The sequence below is a fragment of the Barbus barbus genome (assembly GCF_936440315.1).
Source record: "Barbus barbus genome assembly, chromosome: 25".
Taxonomy (NCBI): domain Eukaryota; kingdom Metazoa; phylum Chordata; class Actinopteri; order Cypriniformes; family Cyprinidae; genus Barbus; species Barbus barbus.
Genome location: NC_136753.1, coordinates 30,989,244 through 31,015,438, shown reverse-complemented (window position 1 = coordinate 31,015,438; position 26,195 = coordinate 30,989,244). Strand labels below are relative to the sequence as shown.

General features: G+C 41.8%; 1 protein-coding gene across 1 annotated transcript in view; it reads left to right on the top strand.

Moving 5' to 3' along the window:
• The window catches only part of LOC306845026 (histone deacetylase 4-like), a 55,697-nt gene that overhangs the window by 18,977 nt on the left and 10,525 nt on the right, over positions 1-26,195 (top strand). Inside the window, exons 3-10 of the mRNA XM_079377527.1 lie at positions 2,928-2,990; positions 19,141-19,328; positions 21,222-21,345; positions 21,499-21,613; positions 22,075-22,193; positions 23,800-23,928; positions 24,019-24,113; positions 25,914-26,021. Of these exons, the coding sequence (XP_079233653.1) occupies positions 2,928-2,990; positions 19,141-19,328; positions 21,222-21,345; positions 21,499-21,613; positions 22,075-22,193; positions 23,800-23,928; positions 24,019-24,113; positions 25,914-26,021 (941 nt within the window). The remainder of the gene's footprint in view (positions 1-2,927; positions 2,991-19,140; positions 19,329-21,221; positions 21,346-21,498; positions 21,614-22,074; positions 22,194-23,799; positions 23,929-24,018; positions 24,114-25,913; positions 26,022-26,195) is intronic.

The window sequence follows — 26,195 nt, the reverse complement described above, 5'->3', positions numbered from 1 at the left end:
TATCTCTTTGTGAGCGTGCATTAATACAGCAAACATTTACCAGATGAAATGGCCTCTAAAAATGTTATAGTGAGTCGTGTTTCTAGGTGGCATGAGAGTTTTGTTCTTGTGACTGGCGTCTTCATTACAGAATGTGGAGCTGTTCCAGAGGCCTGATGAAGGGACTTTGAGCTCAGAATGCACTCTCAGAAGTGCTCTGTCAGACCTGAAGCCTTTGCCAGAGTTTAATCAAGCCTATCTGAGATGACATGGTTTCACTCTCTCATTCTAGCCTGCTAACGGACACCGGTTAAGTTAAAGCACTTGTATGAATAAAATAAAACAATTATTTACCTTTTCACATGAACGTGGCCACTCGTGAATAGTGTGTCTTTGCAGATGTTAGTGTTTTTCGTGTGAGAGACTGTACAGAGTGACCAACAGCGGGGTTAGTTTAAGAAAGTTTAACCCCCTAGTTTTTCCTGACCAACAAAGACTAGCTTATAGACTAGAGACAACAGGTCTACAATAAAAACAAAAACACTAAAAAGAACTCAAGCTAAAGTTAACCCTTAAAAAGTCTTTGTTTGCCATAGAGAATGTCTAAGTGTCGAGGAGGCCGTCGTCGGCCTTCGTGAGCTGTGTTTCGTAAGGTCATATCAGCTGGGTTTGCCCACAGTGACACCCTGACATTTGGACTAAAATGCGTGTTAGCGTCAAGGTTGTGTGTGTGTTTGTGTTTATCGCATCGGTATTACCTAGGGACATCCACCCTAAACCACAGCATCAGCTCATTAGGCCGTTTTCAGTACTTTCTCCACCAGCAAACATAATTTATTGTTGCAGTCAAAGCCTTTGGTTGAAGTGATGTTGCTGTGGACAGAAGCAGCTCTCAGTAGATGGCTGAATGTTTGCTTTGGGAATTGCGGTTTTGCATGCCACTTTGGAAACTCTGTTCTGTTCTGCTGTCATTTTCTTGACTACAACAAGGCTGACATGTAGTTTTATTGTCTTGTGGTTTTCTGAATGTGCTTTGCTCCATGAAACCGAGCTCAGGTTTCATACTTGTTACTCTACGGGGCGATGCCTGACCACAGCTCTCTTATGGAGTTAGTAGTCCAACGCATTGGCATGCAAAGTGATCCATTTAGTTATCTTGGTTTAAAAAAACCACAGCATATCAGTTTCACGTATCAATTTCAGGCTATGCGTGTTTCTCATTCAAGCTTAAACCCATGCAAATCACACGTCCACAAGTGTTTTCAATGTTTTCACTGAGTCTGTATGGTCTTTAGGAACAAAGTAGCAGCTTTTGCATGTTGTTGGTCTGGGGCTTCACCTCATGAATGGAAATACACTCATTTCTGGAATAATGTGGTAAACTTTTTTTTTTTTTAACCTTAGAATAATGGCGGTTTGGTGTTGGTCACATGTAACGTCACTCACTAAAACCTGCATGAGTGACTCATTTGTTCAGACTGCTGTATAAAGTGCTTTTTCTCACTGTGCACTTTCGTACACTAAGCTGCAGTAGATGAAGTGGGCTGGGTTGGAGTTTTACATTGTAAATGCTAACATGTCTCGTAATATTGAACTCTCTGCTCACCCTAACCGCTTCGGTTCATCAGCAGACTTAAGAACTGTACTGTGTGTCAGAGAGCAAACACAATCCGTCGTGTAAACAGCAGCGGATCTGAGCACCTGGGCTGCGTCCTGCTAAAAATAGACGCACGCATATAAACAGAATTCCCTGATGAGCATGCCTCTGCGTTCGCTGCGATCGGGCCTAATTAGATGACCATCAAAGCAGTTTCCCGGGGTTGTCTAGTCCTTAGAAATTTCCCAAAAATAGAAGCTTGTGGAGGATTTGCTGCCCTGGGGAAATCGCCTGTTATTTTTCTCCCTTTCTGGGTGGAAACCCGAGCCAGTGCTTCTGTTGTTGCGTTACAAAGGGAAAAAAGCTGTGTGGTAAATATCAAGCTAATGATCGCTGGTAAAAAGAGCCAGAGATTGAATGGAGATTGAGCAGGCGTTCAGCTCAGAATGTTGTGTTGAGCGTCTCATTGGAAGGACAATGTCGTCTGCGCATCTGCTTGCATACTGATGATGCCCGCTGCACTGGTTCAAGCCTTTACTCCATCCCTCTCTCTCTCTCTGCGGTTATTTATAGCCGTGTCTTGCTGTGTTGGGCTGCTGTGAAGAAGTGAAAAGCCTTTTCATGTTCTCTGTAATTACCATCTGCTGCAGGAGTGTACTGTTCACTTACACTGTTATTTACCGCACTGCTGCTGTCACTGGACTCACTGTAAAGGTCTCCATACTTTAAAAACCTGCATGATTGTTGAGAACAGTTTAACATGCCACAGTGTAACAAACAATGAAGGAGAAACTAAATCACCAGCTGTCACTGTTAGAGCGGGAGAAATCCAGTTTTTCCATCACTGCTTGATCATTTACTGAAAATATTAAATATTTTAAGCACAATTTAAGCTACATTTGAAATCATGATTAAAAACGAGTCAGGTGTGTGACCATTGAGTATTTCTGTATTTTGAATGAAACTTTGAGTTGTAAAATTTTTATAATTGTTTGTAGGATGATGTTTTGTAGTATTTAAAGGGGATATTTAGTAGAAATTTGGATTGTAGTTTCTATGTGAGGGATCATATTTTTTATCTGTAAAATTTTGGAGAGATTTTACTGTAAATGGTATTATACTGATGTTTTTTGTCACATAATTTGTTTTGTATTTTCCTGCCTAGGGACAGCAGATGAAATTTAGCTTTGTAGCTAATTCTGGGGCAGTTTCCTGACTGTCTATTGTCCCTGTCAAATAATGAATTAAATAAAAATGTACAATTTGTGTGTTGATTGCAAAACATGTATTTCCACAGAATGACTCTGGAGAGAATATTTTGCCATTGAGTCACGTTCTGTCTCTGTCTCAGACTCTCAGATGGACCAGACTGTGGAGCTTCTGAAGCCGTCGGCGTTTGACCACATTCCCACAGGTAACTGTCTACCGCTTCATGACGATTCTCCAGCAGGAGCACAGACAGCAGAGACAAAACATGCTAAATACAAATAAAATGCTACTCAATATAGTGCATTGTTAGAATAGCCATATAAATTAACACAGCCTATATTTCTAGTTGTTCATTGTCAAATGTTGTGTGAGTCCAATCCAACCACACGGTATTTTGGCACAAATTTATCTGTCTTTTGGTAGAATCTATTTCAATTAGACAGATTTTAAGGACATTTTTGTCGCTTTTTATGATAAACCATTTTGGTACCAAGTCGCCAGTGAAGCCACTGAGGACAAAACCTGACACTTTGACCTGTAAAAATGAACCTGTTTGTTCATTATGTTGGTCAAACATCAGCATCATCTGCCATCACTCATCGCCAGTGTTCCTGCACCAGCTGCCAATGTGTGAAGATATTTATTCAGTTTTTCATATACATTTTGTTTACATCTCTTTTTTGCATAAATGTAGGATCTGTGATGGATCTGGATTATTGTCTGTCATCTTTACCTGTTATTTGTGTCTGTCGGTTTGTAATTTATCATGGTTTTTCTTAATGCTTTGTTTTGATATTGATATTTGATATGATATTCATTTCATCCCAGTGTAACGCCTGGATTTAGTGAACTGAATTATAGATGAGGTCTTGAGTAGCGTATAGAGATGGAGACAGACGTGCATTAGAGTTTCAAAACAGCAGCATGAAAACTACCTTAACACTTAGTGAACTTAGACCAGCTCTTCTGTGTTCAATCTTTACATTGATTCCCTGCTGAACAAAGTGTAGCACAAGATCATATTGTTTTGAGGATGCTCCTCAGTGGTGTGTGTGTGACCTGTTAACATGTCGTGTTATGCTGGTACATCAGCGATGATGGTGGAATGATCCTTCTGTTCATTGTCAGTGACCAAAAACATCACTGCTGTGCTACTCGGCCCTTAGTTTGTAAAGCAAACAAAAACAACGCGTAGGGAAATGCGTTTGCAGCCGTTGTGCGCTGATCCTGTCGACTGGAGGACGAGCACAAAGAGCTGTGTAGGACTAGTCCAAACCTGCTCGCCTCTGATGAATGAAGCACACGTCACGCAAGCCTTCTCTGTGTGTGTGTGTAATTGCACTCAACAATAATAATTTTGTTTGCAATTTGCAGAGTAACTAATGTTGCCAACAAAAGCAGCACTGCAATAAAGTAGATTAAGTCTGCCGCGCCGCTGAGGAGGTTCACGTCTTAGAGACGCCCCTCATGTCTAACACATCATCACAAAAAAACACAATCTGCAGATCTCGGTCTTTGCACTGTCCTGCAGAAATGAACATGTTACTTCCTATGCTGGTTCTAATGGCTTGTTAATGTAGTTAATGACACGCTCAACAGTTTAGCCACTTGTTTAGTTCCCTCATTCTTAATCTCCACAGATCTCCTGACAGAAACGAGATTGGCCGCCCCTCACCCAACACCCATTAGTGCTAACGAGCAGAGACCAAACCATCAGGAACACACACACATCAAAACAGTTCACAAACATTAAACCACAATGCATTGTGGGCCTGAAATAGCCCAGTAATGAAGCGAACATAACCAGACAAGAGACAGAGATTAGGAAGACTACATGCGGCATTGAGCCATTAAGATGATCTGGTGGAGCTTGTTTGACAACACGAGGGATTGTTCTGCGCTGGAAACAGTCAGACTGTTAAGCAACATGACCTCCAACATCCTGGAAAGCCAAAAGATCCAGTTATGATTCCAGTTATTTGAGTCCAAATGAAGTCCTGTTAGAGCGTCAGGGTCATCCTGATTTCAGATCAGTTTTGTTATATAATAATAATAAATACATTTTATTTGAAGGCGCCTTTCAATCAATCTTTACTTTATTTGTCCCTCATGAGGGAAATTTGTTTTGAGCAATACAGGTAAAAACTGCATAACAGAAAAAGCACTAAAGGACACCGTACAGTTAAGAGGTAATTATAAAATCAAGACAGCAATGTTAATATATATAATATTTTAGATGCTGTTGTTGCGGATTAATCGCTGATCTCTGGGAATCTGTGAAATAGTCTTGAATTGGATTGTCGCTGATCTCACGGAAACACTTTGTCTAAAGGTGACTAACTACTCGCTGGTCATTAAACAGTCCACGCTTCCAAGATACTGATGTCCATAGGTTTTATTTTCCTGATATGGAACACAGTGAAAACTACATGCAAACAAACACAAAAGAAATAGTTTTACACACAACAATTCGAAGGACATCAACGCAAATAAAGAAATATACAACCATAAACTCTTTTACCGTGTTGGCCTGATAACCAGCAGTAGAATGGTAAGGAGCTCTAACATGTGTCTCTGAATTCACATCTCGCCATTCAGTTTGTGCCAATACTTCCAGGTTAAATTAATCAGGAAGGGTCATGTGACATTCATTTCAGTCAAACTGAGAATACAACAAAATAGTACAATACCAACAAAATTATGAAATTAACACGCACCCAAAAATACAAACTTAAATTGTGAAATCATAAAGATAAACAAACATTAATCCCTAAAATCGCAATACGTCCGTCATAACTCATAACTGACCTATCAGCGTCAGCTACACTCCCACCAAATTACCCTTGATTTATTTGAAAAACATGCAAAATGCAAACAATCAAATAATCAATGGAAATTTCCAGGCGTCAACACAATGCATGAAATTAACCAACATAACATAACAACATAATTCATACACACTCTTTAAAATGAACAAATTGCTCATATTCCAATATTGAACAATATTCAACACGATACGAACTCAACATGTGACCAAGACACCAGCTAATACCTACATGATATCAGTGTGACTAAAATTCTAATAAAGTGTTAGGGCATTTTTAAATTTTCAACTTTTGGCTACAAGAACTACTAACTTTTGAATAGGGCGTTCAACAATAGAGGGTTTAGCGAGGCGTTCCCTTTTTCCCAACCCCCGATCCCCCATCCTTATTGTGGCCTTCTGCACCAGTCTAATGTAGGAGCATTAGCCATAACCTTGACTGCTACCATTGAAAAAGTGATGCAATTCAGTTCTTAGGCACTTCCTGAAGTTTAGAGGTGTGAAGCATCTTGGGATCTGTAGTTTACCTAGGTTGGGTAGATCATTCAGCCAACTCTCCCACCTTGGCCTCAGCTCAGTGGGTACGGATTCATACCGACCCATGCCCTTAAGGCATATCTCTTGCAGCACCCTCTTGCCAAACGTGACAAATCGAGCCAAGAACCCCAATAAAACGTAAACTAAAGCCACAATGGAGAAAATTCCACATCATGTGGGACGTTTCCCATTAAGCTCAACATTAAAGGTGGAGGAGATGCTCTGTACAATGTACTCTGCTTTCGCAAAGATATTCTGTCCTGGAAGATAGTCATGATGAAAATCAACCGTCTTCACCTCAGCAGTACAGTCGTGCACACTAATGGACTGCAGAACTTCTCTGCTGTCAGAAATGGCTTTATGAAGATGCAGCTTCATTTTCTCAATGTCACACATGCCAGCAATTGAGTGTTTATAGAAACAGCATCGCACTCCAGTCAGCCTATTGGGAAGATCAGACCCAGTCAATAGATGGTCATTCAAGGCAGTACCTTCGAGTACTTAGCTGAGCAATCAAAGACTTGAAGATTCCTGTCCAATTTTCTTTTAAGGTGATTTGGCCGTACAACTGCAAACTTCTTATTTGAAAGGAGGTGACGTGCTTTGAAAGGAAGGGGCAACTCAAGTTGGACAACTTCATTCACATGGATACCTTTTAAAACCTGCAAAAACTGAACATCATCCTGAGACATACTCTTCTCTCTTGCCTGAGTATCTGCAAAATCCAGCTCAAGTGCTCTAATATCAGCAGCAGGTGTCACAGGGAGAAGCTCCCTGACTAACATGCGATGACACAGACCAGTCACATCCTTGGAGCTCACATGCAGTGGAGTGCCTCCTATGATACTCCACCCGAGGTCGGTCTTAATGGCATAAGGCTCTTCATCACCGCCAGTGATGACCTGTCGAGGTGCCAGTGCTCTGGAGAAATCGTAACCAATCAAAAGACCCACTCCACAATCCATTCTTGCAGGCATTTCATCAGCAATTACTTCTAGATGTCTCCACCTTTTAGATGTTTCACAGGTGGAAAGTGGGTGCGAGCACTCAAAAGGAATAAAGTCCCTTGTATAAACAGGAGGCAAGCAAATAGGGCTGTCTGAAGAGAATAGGCTTCTTGCATAAAGCACATACGGCCCTATTCCTGCAGTCCTTGGAGCAATGTCCCTTTCTCAAGCATGCAAAGCACAACTTATTCTCCAGGACTGTTACGTGTATCTGTGTGACATTTATATTCTAAGCCCATAGGTGGTGTTGTGGTGAGTTTCCCATTCCACGAGAGTCGTGACGTCATCAAGGATTCCGGATAAATAGGCTGCAGGCGACAATGGCGTTGTCTCTCTTTTTGTGGCTCCGCTTCTCATTGTTTGCAAGCGTCTCTTTCATCGCCTCTTTGAGGCTATGTTGTTCTTTATGCTTAGGTTTAATTTGTGAGTTTGTGTTTTGATATGTGATATTCTTTCTTTAATCAGTTGCGGGTAGTTTATATTATTAGTTCACGTTTCGTTTATTTAGTAAGAACGGAGCGAGGGAAGCAGGTGTCCGGAAGACTCACCTATTCTTATTTTTATTTCGGGAGTCAGGTAAGAGTTTTGATTTGAGAATAGGGGTAGTTAGGAGTCTGTTTTCTTAGCTTTTCTACCCGTGAGCTGATTATCTTTTTCTTCGTTATTATTCCTTAAATTGTGTTATAAATATTCTTAGTGATTTGTTGTGTATTTTCTGGAGGTTTGAGTTGTATAATTTTAGTGAATTAAATAAGAGGCGTCTTGAAATTCACATCAGGTGTGTTGTGATTCTTTTTATATGTTCGGCCTGTGTCCTTTATTTTAATTGTTTAAAATAAACGAGCCTTAAAATGGTTACGGGCCGTAACATATTTGGGGGCTCGTCCGAGATTGATCTTGACTTGGTGATTTTGGTGGTCACTTTTGATCTGTTCACGCTTGAATTTGTTACTTTGTAACTTTATTGAATCACAGTCAATTGATGTGAATTTTGGTTTGTGTAGTGCTTTTTTCGTTTTTCTCCTTAAACCATAGACGTTTATCAATCATGTTTGAATTAACAAAATTCGTTGCGAAACCAACGCAAGCTGAATTGTTCCAAATTAATAGGGTTGACCTTATGAAAATTGCTGCACATTATAAGGTTAGTTTTCGTAATACGCAGTCCAAACGTGAACTTCAGGTGTTGCTTGTTGATTCGTTATATAAACAGGGCGTGTTTGGTGATGCGGAAAAATTGGTAGACTATCCTGAAGTAGAGGAGGGTAGTTCGGAAGATCTTGCTTTGCAAGTTAAGAAGTTGGAGTTGCAAGCTAAAGAGCACGACAGAGTTTTGTTTAAAGAGAGAGAAGAATGGGAGCGTGAGCAAGAGAGACGAAGAGAGCGTGAGAAACATGAACTTGAATTGAAGAAGCTTGAGATGGAACAAGCTTGCCGCCTCAAAGAAATCGAGCTGAGGGCTCGTGAAAAGGGTGTAACGGATGTTTCTGATTTCGACGTGAGTCGTAATATTCGTATCGTTCCTCCTTTTCGAGAACAAGAGGTGGACAAGTTTTTTGCTCTTTTTGAACGGGTGGCCATTAATCTTAAGTGGCCGAAAACATTTTGGCCCATGTTGTTGCAGTGTGTTCTTGTGGGGAAAGCCCAGGAAGCTTATTCTTCTTTGTCAGTGGAGGAGTCTCTTGATTATGAACAGGTAAAAGCTGCTGTTCTTAGAATTTATGAACTGGTTCCAGAGGCTTATCGCCAAAAATTTCGTAATCATCGAAAAACTGATGAGACTTATGTTGAATTCGTTCGTGAGAAAGAGTCAATGTTTGATCGGTGGTGTGCTTCTATGAAGGTAAAAACTTATGAAGAGCTCCGAGATCTGATTCTTTTAGAAGAATTTAAAAACTGTTTACCAGAACGCGTTGTAACCTATTTAAATGAGCAGAAAGTTCTCAAAAGTTCCGCCGCTGCTACTTTAGCTGATGAATATGTACTTACACATAAGAATGTATTTGGTATTGTACAAAAATTTAGTAGCAGCAGTCGACGGAATTCAAAGCGTAGCTTTGATCGCGCTCCGTGTGAGGATAAAGTGGCGGAGAATTTTGTCAAGTCCGTGTCCTCACCCATCTGTTTCTATTGTAAGAAATATGGACATATTATTGCAGAGTGTAAAGCACTAAAAAAGAAAAATAGTGTCCTTAAACCTGTGGGTTTATTGATGACGTCCTCGCCACAATTAGAAGGACTGGAGTTGTTAGCTTCTCAAGTTGACATGTGTGAAGAACAGGGATATGTGCCGTTCATTATGGACGGATTTGTGTCTTTGGTTGGTAATGCAAATTCGCGAAAATCAGTCAGGGTGCTTCGTGACACAGGAGCTGCTCAGAGTTTCATTCTGGAAGGAATATTACCATTATCTGATGAGAGCTCTATTGGTTCAAGTGTCTTAGTACAGGGGTTCGAGATGGGCTTTGTGAATGTGCCTTTGCACGAAATTGAAATTGAATCCTCGCTTGTTACCGGCCGCGTTGTTGTTGGAGTGCGACCGTGTCTTCCAGTTCGAGATGTCACGTTTATTTTGGGGAATGACTTGGCGGGAGGGAAAGTTTTTCCTAGCCCCGAGGTAATTAATGTTCCTCTTCCCTGTGTTGTTCCTGATGAATTAGCTCAGAAATACCCAGAGGTATTTCCTTCGTGCGCAGTTACTCGCGCTATGTCACAGAGACGGAAAGATGAAAGCTTTAGTAAATCAGAAGGAGAGTGGAAATTTGATTTGAATGATACCTTCCTCTCTAATTCAGATTTTGGTGAAGTGAAATGTTCGAATACTGCTGATGGTTTAGACATCGCCGTCAAGAAAGGAGATGAACATTTTATGGGGCTTGATAACTTGTCTCTGTCACGCGAGCAGCTTATCGTTGAACAGAGGAAAGATGAGAGAATGTCATCCCTCTTTGAAGCTGTTGTTCCTACTGAGCAACTCGAGTGTGTATCGCAAGGATATTTTGTTGAAGATGGTGTGTTGATGAGGAAGTGGAGACCATCAAATGCTGCTGCTGCTGACGAATGGCAGATTGTTAAGCAGGTAGTAGTTCCTCTCTCATATCGTCCTGAAATCCTGAGACTTGCGCATGACGGTCCGTTTGCCGGTCATTTGGGAGTGAATAAAACATATGATCGCGTGATTCGACATTTTTTTTGGCCTGGCTTAAAAAACGATGTCGCAAGTTATTGTCGAAGCTGTCATGTGTGTCAGAAGATTGGAAAACCGAACCAAATAATTCCACCTGCTCCATTACATCCAATTCCAGCTATGGGTGAACCATTTGAGCGTGTGATGGTTGACTGTGTCGGTCCCTTGCCTCGTACGAAGTCTGGTAATCAGTACCTATTAACCATAATGTGTACATCTACGCGTTTTCCGGAAGTAATTCCTTTGCGCAAAATTACTGCACCAGTGATTATGAAGTCACTTATCAAGTTTTTTTCACTATTTGGCCTTCCGCGTACTATTCAGTCAGATCAAGGTACGAATTTCATGTCTCGTGTTTTTAAACAGGCTCTGGATCAGTTGCATATTCAACACTGCACTTCTAGTTGTTACCATCCAGAAAGCCAAGGAGCACTCGAACGGTTCCACCAGACTTTAAAATCAATGCTTCGTGCGTTTTGTCTGGAGTTCCAGAAAGACTGGGATGAGGGCGTGCCTATGGTTATGTTTGCAGTGAGGGAGGTAGTGCAGGAGTCTTTGGGCTTCAGTCCGGCAGAGTTGGTGTTTGGACACACTGTTCGTGGCCCACTGAAGATGATCAAAGATCATTGGTCCAATGAGCCGAGTTCAAATAACGTCCTTGATTACGTTTCAGAGTTTCGTTTGAAACTGCACCGTGCATGTGAATTGGCCAAAACGAATTTGGAGATGTCGCAACAACGAATGAAAATACGTTTTGATCGCGGGGCTAAACTTCGTAGTTTTTCTCCCGGTGAAAAAGTGTTAGTGCTGTTGCCAGTACCCGGATCTGCACTACAAGCTCGTTACTATGGTCCATACCAGGTGAAAGAGAAGGTGAGTGAGCTTGACTATGTGATAATGACATCAGATAGGAAGAAGAAAACTCGTCTGTGTCATATTAACATGCTTAAGCCCTACTTTGAGAGACAGCCAGATCTGTCTGAACAGAAGTCGCCTGTGTTAATTGTCTCACCTACCGATTCTCCGGTGACTGAAGAACAGGTGCTGTCCAGTACTGAACCTTTGACCTGTCCATTGTCCTCCGTTTCTGATGGTGTTGCTGTTTTGACTACACTTGAGGAGGAGGATGTCAATTTTCCCTCTACAGAGTTGGTGGCAGGAAGGTTGAAAAATTCTGAGATAATTCAAAATCTTGAAGCGTTTCTTTCTCATTTGACTGTTACCGAACGCTTTGACGTGATTAATGTAATACGGACTTATGGAAGCTTGTTTTCTGATGTTCCTTCTCGTACTTCGCTCGTGGAACATGATATCGATGTTGGCGATTCATTGCCCATAAAACAACATGCGTATAGGGTTAGTCCTGAGAAGCGAGCTCAGTTGCAAAGAGAGGTCACCTTTATGCTTGAAAATGACATCGCTGAGCCAAGTTATAGCTCTTGGAGCTCACCCTGTTTGCTCGTAAAAAAATCTGATGGTACGTTTCGTTTTTGTACTGATTTTAGACGTGTTAATGCTATTACAAAATCAGATAGTTATCCTTTGCCTCGCATGGAAGATTGCGTAGATCGTGTCGGAAACGCGGCTTTCGTGACCAAGATCGATCTGCTCAAAGGTTATTGGCAGGTGCCTTTGACGGAGCGCGCAAAAGAGATCTCCGCGTTCGTTACACCTGACCATTTCCTTCGTTATACTGTGATGGCTTTCGGTTTACGCAACGCACCGGCAACCTTTCAAAGGTTGGTAAATCGTGTTATCGAGGGCATGCACAATGTTGAAGCATATCTGGATGATCTCGTTATATATAGCGCGTCTTGGCCAGAACACATCAAACAGCTTGATACATTGTTTGATCGTTTGTCTCGTGCTAATCTTACGGTTAACCTAGCGAAATGCGAATTTGGACGAGCTACGGTGACTTATTTGGGAAAGATTGTTGGGGGCGGGCAAGTTCGGCCTGTTGAGTCTAAGGTAGAGGCTATTACTCATTTTCCTGTGCCCACTACGCGCCGTGAGTTGCGTCGATTTCTGGGCATGGTTGGGTATTACAGGAATTTTTGTGTAAATTTTTCTGCCGTTGCTTCTCCCTTAACCGACCTCCTTAGTCCTAAAGTACCATTTAAATGGACAGAATCGTGTCAAATGAGTTTTGAGAAGATCAAAGCGCTTTTGGTTAATTCTCCTATCCTTTTTGCTCCTAATTTTTCATCTGCGTTTTTGCTTGCTGTTGATGCAAGTGATACAGGGGTGGGAGCTGTACTTCTCCAACGAGATCAGACTGGTGTTGAGCATCCTGTTTGCTATTTTTCACGAAAATTTAATAAACATCAGCGACGTTACTCCACCATTGAGAAGGAGGCGCTCGCTCTAGTCCTTGCGCTCCAACATTTCGACGTTTATGTGGGTTCTGTTTCGTATCCATTGATTGTCTATACCGATCACAACCCTTTAGTCTTCTTGAGCCGAATGAAAAACAATAACCAACGGTTGATGCGTTGGAGTTTGTTTTTGCAGACGTTCGAATTGGACATTCGGCATATTCGTGGTAAAGATAATGTTATTGCTGATGCTTTATCTCGTGTCTGATGGGAATAAATTGTATTTTCCTCCTTTATTCTTTCTTTTGAGGGGGGGAAAAGGTAAGATCTGTATTTTCTACAATTTATTCACTTAAGGGTGAGGGTGTTACGTGTATCTGTGTGACATTTATATTCTAAGCCCATAGGTGGTGTTGTGGTGAGTTTCCCATTCCACGAGAGTCGTGACGTCATCAAGGATTCCGGATAAATAGGCTGCAGGCGACAATGGCGTTGTCTCTCTTTTTGTGGCTCCGCTTCTCATTGTTTGCAAGCGTCTCTTTCATCGCCTCTTTGAGGCTATGTTGTTCTTTATGCTTAGGTTTAATTTGTGAGTTTGTGTTTTGATATGTGATATTCTTTCTTTAATCAGTTGCGGGTAGTTTATATTATTAGTTCACGTTTCGTTTATTTAGTAAGAACGGAGCGAGGGAAGCAGGTGTCCGGAAGACTCACCTATTCTTATTTTTATTTCGGGAGTCAGGTAAGAGTTTTGATTTGAGAATAGGGGTAGTTAGGAGTCTGTTTTCTTAGCTTTTCTACCCGTGAGCTGATTATCTTTTTCTTCGTTATTATTCCTTAAATTGTGTTATAAATATTCTTAGTGATTTGTTGTGTATTTTCTGGAGGTTTGAGTTGTATAATTTTAGTGAATTAAATAAGAGGCGTCTTGAAATTCACATCAGGTGTGTTGTGATTCTTTTTATATGTTCGGCCTGTGTCCTTTATTTTAATTGTTTAAAATAAACGAGCCTTAAAATGGTTACGGGCCGTAACAAGGACAAACTTTCTCTTTTCCTCCACAGCTCTTTCCATTAGTTTGACACTCATGGAGAGAATGACCCTCTCCGCAGAACATACATTCAACTGCATTTGTGCTACGCACCAGTGTACTCTTCGGTTTACTAGACTCTGTAATCTTGCTATTAATGATATTGCTGGAATTTGTCGTAGCACATACTGCATCTAAATCCTTCACAGTGGTTGCCAACGCATTTACTCTTGAACGCTTTACCTCCTTCGTTGGCTTCTCGTCAGAGATCTTTAATGCATACAATGATGACACCGGATTGCATGCTATGCGTGCTTCCCTTAAAATAAAGGAAGCAAACTCACTGAAGCTTGGGTAATCTTTGTCTTGATCTAACTGTTTTGTGACATAATGGCTCCATCTGCTTATCACCCAATTGGGAAGCTTAACCAGTGTCCTCTGGTTCTCTTCACAGTCATTCAGCACCTGAAGACCCTTGATGTGCGGCATAGCATAACTACATGATTGCAAGAGGTCACTGAACTCTCTTAGCTTGACGTACTCTGAGCCACCAATCTTAGGCCACCTATTAAGTTTCTCTCTGAAGGCACGTTGCACCACAAAAGAGTGGCCATATCTGGCATTCAGCATCTCCCAAGCTTGCTGATAGGCTTGTTAGTCTTTCCTATAAAAACTGCCTTCCAAAACTGATCTTGCTTCACCATCAATATACTTTTGTAAATAGAACAGCCTATCTGCTGGATTTAGACACCGTCGCTCTATAAGAGCCTTGAAGGTTATGCTCCACTCTATAAACTTCAGTGGGTCACCAAAAAATACAAAGGGTTCTGGAACAGGAAGTCGAGATAGGGCCATTGACTCTTGTAACACCTGTACTACGGGTACTTCACCTTTTGTAACTTGCTGATTCAAACATGTATTAGGAACAAGGGGACTGGGGTTACTCCCGTCACTGCATGCTGAACCACACTGCTGACTTTTCACTCTTGACTCCTCCTCAGTATACACGCGAAGCCTTACTTCCATAACCTCTACGATTTTCAAGCTTCTTCAGTCGCTGCCTTTGTGCATCGATGTCAGCCTCCATTTCCATTTCAGCCTTCTTTGCTGCTAACAATGCAGCAGTCTCTGCCCTTTTAGCGGAAATACTTGCAGACTCTGAAGGGGGTTTAGAGTGATTACTAGGAACTGTGGCTCTAGAAACTGTGGATCCATATATGGACCTAGCATACTCACAGTCCAACAGCATACGCAATCTTGCTTTCTCAGCTTCGGCATCAAACTCCATGCCATCTTCCACTAGGCGTACCCTCATTAATGTCATCAAGTCTGCAGTCACAGCTGAGCATGCATTAATTTTTCTCCTAACTTCTTGGCTTGGTACTGCTTGGAGTCGTGCGTCATCATATAACTCTTTCAATTCAGACTCTTTCTTCTCAACCTCATCCATCATGTCACAAAAATCACTTTCAGAGCACTCATGTTTTAACTTTGAACAAACATCTCTAACATAAATCTTCAAATTTTCATATGCAGATTTGAACTTCCTTTCCTTTTGAACCAGTTCTTGCTCTTTTAACTCCTGCATCTTTGGTGTTAAATGTTTATCACGGGAAGATTTTCTAATTTCATTTGTCTTTAGTAAAGCAAAATTAAGCTCTTTAAGTCTTGCCTACGATTTTTCTGTGCATGTGGTACATGACGCGTGGCGATCTCTCACAATACCCTCAGTAATTTCATTTTCTGGTATATCATCAATTAAGACTGCTTGCTCTTGTAACAAAAATTCATTTTGCTCAGCTAACTCACCCTGAACTGATATTTTCAAATTTGTCACTTCAGATAAATAGTACAAACATAATGAAATGACAGTAAATAACCATGAAACACTATTAACTAGGTAATTACACTCAAATCAATGCCCTTAACACTGAAATATTCACTTAAATAACAAAGATGAAAATTCAATTTTGCAAACACTTAAAATCTTAAACACTATTACAATCACAAAAATTAAGGACCAGTTGCCACCAGGACATTTCTTTCTTTGTTCTCTGTTAATGGGCAGCTTTATCGTATAACAATTTTACTTTAACTTCTAAAACCATCCATTATTTACCAAAGATAGCATTGGAATATTAAACAGTCTGACCTGCTGTTGCATAGATGAATCAAGGCTGCGTAATAAAGTCCTCCACCGGGATTGTATCAGAGATGCACGCCAACCCGCAACATTCCACCACTGGAGGAAGACGCAAAGTTGCACGCTAATAAAACTTGCCGCAACCAGCGCTACAAGAAATAAGGCAACGGCTGCACGATGACGTCAGTTCTCAACATGATGCAGCCGAACAATAGCTTTCCTGTAGCTCAAATAGTAGAGCATGGCGCTAGAAACGCCAAGATCATGCGTTTGATTCCCAGGGAAAGCAAGAGCTGATAAAAATGTAAAAACGGTTACTTGAATGCAATGTAAGTCGCTTTGGATAAAAGCGTCTGCTAAATGCATAGATGTAAATGTAACAGCACCCAAAGACCCAGGAACAACGTAGCAGAGTCGCGCGCCGAAGACAGCCTCTATCACCGCAGGAAGCAGCCAAACCGCGAGCCGAGATCCTAGACGGCATGCGCGCTGAAACCAGAACACCACCGCCGAAACAGACTTCGGTGGAATGGAATTAGGCCACGTTTTCACTGTAACTACTCGCTGGTGATTAAACAGTCCACGCTTCCAAGATACTGATGTCCATATGTTTTATTTTCCTGATATGGAACATGCAAACAAACACAAAATAAATAGTTTTACACACAACAATTCGAAGGACATCAACGCAAATAAAGAAATATACAACCATAAACTCTTTTACCGTGTTGGCCTGATAACCAGCAGTAGAATGGTAAGGAGCTCTAACATGTGTCTCTGAATTCACATCTCGCCATTCAGTTTGTGCCAATACTTCCAGGTTAAATTAATCAGGAAGGGTCATGTGACATTTATTTCAGTCAAACTGAGAATACAACAAAATAGTACAATACCAACAAAATTATGAAATTAACACGCACCCAAAAATACAAACTTAAATCGTGAAATCATAAAGATAAACAATATAAACATTAATCCCTAAAATCGCAATACGTCCGTCATAACTCATAACTGACCTAACAGCGTCAGCTACAGAGCGTCTGGTTTGTTTGATCGCTGTGCTCCACACCTCGTGAGATATTGAGTCGCATCGGTGCGAGCGAGAACTCTGATTGGATGTTCAGTTTAGCGAAAGAGTCAGTGCACGAGAATTAAAGCGAAAGTGATGATAAGGAGTAAGTAAATGAAGGCTGCACATACAGAGGGCTGTTCTAATGTTTCGTGATCTTTCCGAAGCATTCCAATATGCCAATAATTTCATAACATGAACCGATTGAAATGAAAGTTATCAGCATAACTGATATTCAAGATGGGAAGCAAGGGCTGCTTTGTTAGCGTTTCGTATATCTGCGTTTATCTCGTATATGTGTTTCAGTCTCTCTTTTTAAATGACGAATATATTGATAGCTGCTGATATAGACAGCTAACTCCTCTCACGCAGAACACAGATGTTAGTTAGCAGTAGTAGTCTGAGCCGTGTGTTCAAGCGCTGCTGATGCGAGAAGACATCACCGTCAGCTTTCCTCACCGCTAGCTCTTTAAAGTCGGCTTGGTGTGTCCTGGCTTTAAAGCTGCAAATAAACCGTGAGAGAACACTACTGTGTCTTCAGGGAGTTTCTGCGTGAATGAAGGGAAGGATATTGCGTGTCATTCGCCGTCCGTCTCTGGGTTCTGGAGCGGTGCGTTTGCTTCAGACAGACACGCTGTGCATGAATATAAAGAGCAGAAGCTCTGTTTCCTCGCTGATGGCTGGCAGTCTGTGATTTGTAGAGAAGGGTGTGTTTTTGCTGATGGACTGCTGTTTCCCGCCTGTGATCCGAGACACTGAACAGTGGGGTGCTGTATCAGGTGTGAGGAGAGGCTTTCATTCAGTCTCACATGCTACTGGAAATTTCTTTCTGAAGTTGTAACTGTGAGTTTAATGCATTCGGGTTCTTTGGTATCAGAAAGGACAGCCCATTAATGAGCTCATTTATTTGGGGAATCTTATTTAAGTCAAAATGTATTGAACATATTTAGTCCATATCCAACAGATTTTGAATAAATTGTTGTGTCCCATTCATTGGTAACCATATAAACATTCACCACATTATTTAGATTTTCAGCTTGCTGACAATGCCAAATGTTTGGACAAATAAATGCTGTTTTTGCTGTGCAAAAATTGCATACATTTTTTATCAATTTGCATCAAATAGTTATTATATATGTAAATGTGCATGACTGTAAAAAAACAAGAGAAAGCAATGTAGATGTTCTGGGGAAAAAGGAACAGGAACACGGCTGTGTTTCTCTACTCCGCCATGTTTAAAATTTATGGCTACCCAACTCGTAAACTCAATCAAAATTGTCTCAGAGTTTCCCAGTTGTAAATGCGACTAGAGAGGCTGTCCAATTTCCAACTAGGAAACTATTTACGATAACTCTGATAGCTTGTGAAGACAGGGTTACTTTTAGCTGTTGTTGCAGAGAAACATTTGCATGACTGCTGATTCCATGCATCAACACACCATGGCAATGTAGAACATGTTGTCTCTGCGTGTGTGTGTGTGTGTGTGTGTCTGTACACTTGTATGTGTGTGTGTGTGTGTGTGTGTGTGTACACTTGTATGTATGTGTGTGTGCGTGCATGTGTGTGTCTGTACGCTTGTGCGTGTGTGTGTGTGTCAGCATTGTCTCTGGGACAGCTCTGTGACGTCATGAGTCAGAGAGACGGTGTGAGTGCTGACAGAGCAGCGTTAGTTAGAGAGCGACTGCAACGGAGGCAGACAGGAGCTGCGCCACAAACACACACACACGGATAACAGACAGAGAAACACACACAGAAACACAGATAACACACAGACAGACGTGCTCGTGCTGCAGAGGCGTGTGGTGAGCTCAACTTCATTCTGCTTCTGACCTGTGCCAATGTCTTTGTCATGATTGTGTGTTTTGTTTTTAGTGTTTGTTTACTCTTTGTGTGTGTGTGTGTGTGTGTGTGTGTGGAACCTCTATCCACGTGTATTTGAAGATCTTGTGTGATTGTGCTGCTGCTTGTTCAGCAGTAGTTTTCTGTAATTCAGCAGCACTGAAAGTAAAAATGTCAGAGATGTTTCTGAGATGGACACAAAAATATTACTCTTGTTGGACTTGTGTGTGTGTTTGCTTACGTGATGCCTGTCAGCAGCAGTGGATTGTTTACTGCTGCATGGCTCTGATCTCATGTTGTGTTTTCTGTGGCCGAGTCTGATCTGATGTTAGTCTTTGGGCTTGTTAGAGTCTGTGTCTCTGCGCTCGTCTCGTCAGTGTGTTTTTGTCTTGTTTCTGCAGTGGAGCTGAGTTCTGCTCTGCCCGTGAGGGTTCCTCCTGCTGCCATCCCCATGGACCTGCGTGTGGAGCAGACACAAGCGCTCAAACACAAGCAGCAGCTGCAGCGGCAGATCCTCATTGCCGAGTTCCAGCGGAAGCACGAGCAGCTCTCGCGCCAGCACGAGGCCCAATTACAGGAGCACATGAAGGTCAGGACCCAGCACTGGTGGGATGCAGTGCTTAAAGCTGGTCAGAGTTTCTCAGCCGTCACTTTTAATGAAAGCTTCTATGAATCGACTGCCACACTTACGAAAGCCCGGTTCAGACTACATGGTTTTACCCTGATTTCGGCACGATCTGCTGGATGTAGGGAGCCGTGGGGACTGTTAAACAGAGCTTGACTAGATACCGGCTAAGACAGAGAATAAACATGCTTCACACAGGTTGCAGTGAGAACACGCAGTCAATTGTTTATTGGTACAGGTGCAGCTTAAATAGAACATCACATGGCATGGACACATGACAAACACACCTGAGAGAAATCCATAATAATTGGGAGCAAATTGTATTGTGTATAATATGGAAGTATCAGTCCAGGGGTGTCCAAACTACGGGCCATCTGCGGCCCGCTATCACTCCTGTGGCGGCCTGCGAGGGGTTATTTGTAAAAAAATTATACGAATCTGCAAAGGTGGGCAAACTATGGGCGTTTTCATCCAGCCCGTGAGGCAGTTGTTCCAATATGCAATATCAGTAAAATCCAATAGATGGCGCTGTATCCTGTAGTGCAGTATATAACCCCTGATTTACACCGTCCCGACGCAGCCACCGGAGCTGATCGCTGAGCTGATCTAGTCAATCCGCGGCACGTTTCAGAAGCGGCTCTCCGCACGGCTTCGCCAAAGATTTTTGACGGACGCCAAATCAAGCCGCACAACAAATACAAAATAAAAAATCTAAATAGCTATATACACTACAAAACTACATGTTTTAAAAATGTGAAAGTGTTAATTCGTTTTAAAAATGCTTAAAATACTTTCCCGTATCAAAACAAACGCCAGGGTTATCTTCCTGCTCACGGGTGCTGTAATTTTGTGAGGAAAACATGGAAATAATTTGTTGTTTTATCTTGCAAAGATATGCTTCTGTTTTCCACACACATTTTTAAGAAAATGGATATAGGCTACTGTTTTTCTGGATTATAAATCGCATTTTTCCATCTGAAATGTGCTGCGATTTCCAGGGTGACTTATATAAAGCAATCAAGGTCAAGCGCAAAGTGCGCACATTAGGATTGGTGATGAATGAGAATAGGCAAGTGAGTTTTTGTTTGTGCATTTTCCAGCAACCACGCCGCTCGTTTCAGTTTCGCTTTAAATATTTAGTCTGGGCGTTTATAATATACGTTTATGGTGAATGTTTTTGTTTTTTACTTATATTTTCGTTCTTTTTTCTATTCTGAACACTGCTAAATTTACAGGATTTTTTTGTGGAGTGTAGGGAATATAAATACATGTTTGTAATGTTTGTAAACGTTTCGTTTATTTTATTTTATTATTACATTATTAATAATACTAATAATAATTATGTTACATTATTTCTGAATGAAATGATAAAATGTGTCTTATACATCAATCAACTTGTACACCAATGCAACTTATCTGTGTCATAAAGTGCTCATAAAAATAGGTAGAGATGGTACAAGAATAGAACTGTGCAAGTATACATAGTACAGTAGTAAGTGAGTGTCAATTTAGAATATAAATAAATAATCAAAGCTTCATTTGTCATAAACGTATTATGCAGCCCCTCACTTAATGTGGAACACTTGATGTGGCCCTCGAGTCAAAAAGTTTGCCCACCCCTGTATCAGTCGATCACTATCAGCCGTTCATCTTGTGATCAAATGATGGTTAAAATCAAGAGCTAGTCGTATGGATTTGTAGTCATGTCACAGATCGCAGCTTCAGTCTGGAGTAACCTGAGCTGATCTGCTCAATGGTGATGTGTCATGAGTTGCTGCTCGCTGGGTTTGAATCTGACACCTGACAAATACCCCACATCAGCCAGCTGTTAACCCGTGTGCTTGTTTCTCTCACCAGCATCAGCAGGAGCTGCTGGAGCATCAGAGGAAGGTGGAGCAGCACCGGCTGGAGCAGGAGCTGGAGAAACATCAGCGCGAGCAGAAGATCCAGCTCCTCAAGAACAAAGAACGCAGCCAGGAGAGTGAGTTCATTATCAGTTTTTCACTGCTACTTCTAAGAAAATCCTTGTGATGCCACTAATAATGGACGTCAGTTACACTGAAATATTAAGAAAGCTGTGATCAGCAGTTTGGTTTGACTCTCTTTGACGGCGAGCTTTGGTAAATCTGAACAGGTGCGGTGGCCAGCACAGAGGTGAAGATGCGTCTGCAGGAGTTTGTTCTGAATAAAAAGAAAGCGCTTGCTCAGCGCAGTCTCAACCACTGCATCTCCAGCAACCCACGCTACTGGTACGGGTAAGAAGCATCACATGTCTAAGAACATTTAGTCTTAGGTCTGCTGAACTGTTTGTCATTCGGATCAATGTTTTCATCCGTTTGTGCTTGAATAACTGTATCTGCTTGACGACTAGATAAGATCATTCCATCATTTCTAAACAATTACATTTTGGAAGACATTGAAGAGGAATCCAGCAACATTTGTGGTGTCAAAATACACTAACACATGGGCTTACTGGCTTTAATGTGTCAAGCAGTTCATAAAGATGGGGAAAGTGCAGGGAAAATGGGATTTGAACCTGCAGCCGATGCTGCATAACCCTAACTCACAGCAGTGCATAACTACAGCGATTCACACGGCTGAGCTTTATTCTGATGATAAAGCTGGAGAGGCTGTATCCAGTGTCCGTACATTGTCTGTTTTTCCCATCGCGTTTCCTCTTTCTCACTGTCTGTCTGCTCTTTCTTTGCAGGAAATCTCAGCACAGTTCTTTGGATCACAGCTCCCCTCCTCAGACCGCCGTCAGTACCTACAACCATCCTGCCATGGGCGTCTACGACTCCAGAGACGACTTTCCACTGCGCAAAACAGGTGCTTCACGCAACACTCCCCTTCTTTGAAGTATTTGAAGTGACGCTGGAGAAGAAGGCGGCTCTGTGTGGAGATCACAATATATCATCTAATTACATTGTGTTTAGTCCTTCTGCAAATTGACAGAAATAGCGGCTCTGTTTTGGTGAGGTTCTTGTGTTGCGTGAAAGGATCTTAACCCCTCAGAGAAATCCGGCGCTGGGTGCTGCTTGTAGCATATAATTATTCACTTAGTGGTGAAACCGGTGTGACGCTGTTGACTCGAGCCCGGTGCTGGATATGAGCCACAGTTTACTCTGGCCAGCTGGAGTTCCAGTGTGTGTGTGTGTGTGTGTGTGTGTGTGTGGGAGACTGGATCAGTCAGATTGAGAAGAGTGTGTTTGGGCTCTAGGGTCGAGAGCTGCAGCAGATTTAGTTTTATTTTTGATTCATTCTTGATGGCTCATTGCTGTAGACCCTCAATAATAAGTTTAATTGCGGCAGTAGGTGGCTTATATTCAGCTTCATATGTTTCTGTCAGATAAATTCCTGCTGCAAAATGAACTTTCCCAACATGTGATTGCAGCTAAACAGAGACTGACGCGAGTCGAACATGATCTCGCTGTAGACGGCAGTTAGTGTGTGTGATGAAGATGAAACCTTCCTGTAGGTGGATGCCTCGTCCCTGAGCAGCGGCTCTCCTCAATATCCTGATTCACTCTCTGCACTTTTTCCGTCTAGTGACGAGTTTGTGGAATTTGCTTATGTTAATGGAGAGCTGTTCGTTAGGAGCCTCCTGTATTTCACAGAGCCATGAGCATCATTTCCAGTAATGACCGAATGAATAGAGAGCAGGATAATAGCCGAATTAATCAACCTTTTCTTCCAATGCTGAGAAGAAAAGTAGTTAGTTGATGCTGCAGCAGCCGCGGTGTTCATGGTGCTTATAGTAACTTGCCAAAGCTCATGTAGCACAACGAGTCTGATAAATGCACAGAGAATCATGTGTGTGCTGCAATGAGGCTCATATCAGATGTGTTTGTTCTGTGATGATGCTTACAGAATCTCTCGCCATTAACTCTAGTATTACTAGCATCTTCATTTGTGTCTAACTACACGCGCTGCGATAAAAGGTATCTTTTCCATGTTAATCAGAGTTTTTGTCCTAACTAGCTGCGATGGCCGCTATTTCCATTTTTTTTTTATTCTTTAAAAAATGTCTATTTTAGAAACTGTTTCTATTTCCACGATGTTGCGGTTGAAACAACATACAAACTATATGACAGTGGTAATCTCTCGTACTTATGTGCTTTATTCAAAGTTAATTGTCTGTGAATTTGAAAATCATTTTGTGTGACACTTATAGCCATACTGAGCCATACATGGCCACAATAGATAGTTTACCTCAGATCTTGATAGTTTACCTTCAGATCTTCATCTGGTGTGGATGCATGAATTGCTTGTCGCTGGAATCTTGTTGCGTCGTGTGTAGTTAGGACACCGTGTTATTAGATATCCCGGAGCGGTTGACCAAACCTCACTCTGAATGAAGCATGCACTCTGTTCAGTTTCTGCATTAAGTGAGGCAGCGCGTGAAAACAGCTTGTCGTTGTGTCTGTCATTGCAGCGTCTGAACCTAACCTGAAGCTGCGTTCACGTCTGAAGCAGAAGGTGTCAGAGCGGAGGAGCAGCCCGTTACTGTGCCGTAAAAACAGTCCCATCAGCACGCTCAAGAAACGCTCTCTGGACATGGCAGGTGAGGCTCGATACACGCTCACATGTGCTGGTGTGGACACGTTACTGTTTTCACACAGACAAACTCTGTCTCTCGTTCTGACGTCTGTAGATTCAGCATGTAGCAGCGCTCCTGGATCTGGACCCAGTTCCCCAAACAACAGCTCACACGGAAACCTGTGTGAGAACGGCATCAGCGTGACTGAGGTGAGGCTGGTTTACTGCATCAAGTGGGGAAGTCGTGGCCTAATGGTTAGAGAGTCGGACTCGTAATCGAAAGGTTGCGGGTTCGAGTCCCCGGCCGGCAGGGATTGTAGGTGGGGGGAGTGAATGTCCAGCGCTCTCTCCACCCTCAATACCACGACTGAGGTGCCCTTGAGCAAGGCACCGAACCCCCGACTGCTCCCCGGGCGCTGCAGCATGGCTGCCCACTGCTCTGGGTGTGTGTTCACAGTGTGTGTGTGTGTGTGTGTGTGTGCATTTGTTCACTACTCACTGCTGTGTGTGTGCACTTGGATGGGTTAAACGCAGAGCACCAATTTCGAGTATGGGTCACCATACGTCACGACTTTTTACTTTACTTTCAATGTGTCTGTGTGTGTGTGTGTTGTCACACAGAAGAAGAGTTGTTTCATAAACTCGTGGAAGATTGGGTTCATTACACACAACAAAATTCCTCTTTTTCTCTACATTTCACCTCTGCTCTAGCTTGTTCCCAGTCTAGCTTTCTAATAAAGCTGGCACTCTACACTACAAATACCGTTGGCTCTGTGGTGAATTGCTTATGTTTGTCTATTGTAAGTCGCTTTGGATAAAAGTAGGATGTAACGATTAGGGCTGGGAAAATAAATCGATGCATTAAGAAACGAGAAATGATTCAGCATCGATTCTGAGATTTTCGGAATGCATCGCGATTCTTTCTTGAGTCCATTCTGTGCTTAGTTTTGAACAGCAGATACTGTTCAGCAGACTCTGCTTGTTTCCAAAGCCTTACACCTAAACCTAAAATCTATCCTAAAATAACTTAAAATAATCACTCAAAAAATTTGAAAAGGTTGAAGCGAAATACAAAGGTGTTCACATTGGGCTGCGTTTACATTAATCTGGCGTCAAAAAAGCATTCTGAGCCAAGGTGAGATTACAGACAAGTGCTCTTCAGCGCTCTTCTTCATCAGCAGATAAACACTAGAGTAGAGCGCCATCTGCTGTTCAAATATAAGCTCCGAATCCATTCCAGAGAGAATGGAGCAATGCATTGGGAAGGTCTCAGAATTGAATTTACATCGATTTATTGTCACAGCCCTAGTAACGATGCACCCAGAGTCGGCTGAAAATCGAAATATATAACGAATCAAATCAGTTGATGTTAAATGAATCGCAGGTGGGAATGAGTTTATATGAATGTATCTCTGAGGGGAACTGACTGTCTTTAGAAAAGTTTAGATGATGTTTTCTTTTCGTCTTGCCTCTGTATAACACATTAAAATAGTGTTCATAAGTGCCACCTGCTGGCAGAGAGTGAATCTGCGTCTCATTCAGCTCGACTCGTCTGCTGTTTCGGTTTCGTTCAGATGTTTTATTAGTATAGTTTCACTAAACTAAAGTCAGACCATTCTGATTTTGCTTCAAATTTCAAAAATTTACAACCCAATTTAGATTCAAATCTACTCGTGCCGCATGTATGCAGCATCTTTGTTTGGATCGTGATTAAAATACAGTGGTTGCCTCTAATTTCAAATGGAAAGAGCACAGACAAAGCCTTGGTTTATATTAAGAGATTTCTTTTGTGTTATTCATTTGATTTGGGGTTTGTTTTAAAATTACAATTTAGTTTTGTCATATTTCAAGTTCACAAAGAAATGTTTAGCAATTTTGTCTGAGAAATAAGAGAATAAAAAAAATTGTGAGGAAAATCGTTTTGTGAAATCAATTGTGAATTGTATCGCATTGTGAGTTGAGTGAATCATTACATCCATAGGTAAAAGCTAATGTGTAAATGTGCTCCAGTCGTCTCACAGGCCGGCTGGTCAGGATGGGTCGGTCAGTCAGCTGTCGCTCTACACGTCTCCTTCACTACCCAACATCACCCTGGGTCTGCCGGCCGCTGCCACCAACGTGAGTGTTCAGATCTAACTGAGCTTGTGCTGTTTTCACAATGGGTTAGAAACATCCACTTAACTCAGGACAGATCCTCTGTAGTTGTCTGATTTGAGTAGTTTTGCCTTTCAAGTAAATTTGTTTTTAAAGGAGGTTTAGATATTTTTACCGGAACATAAACAGTAATTAGAG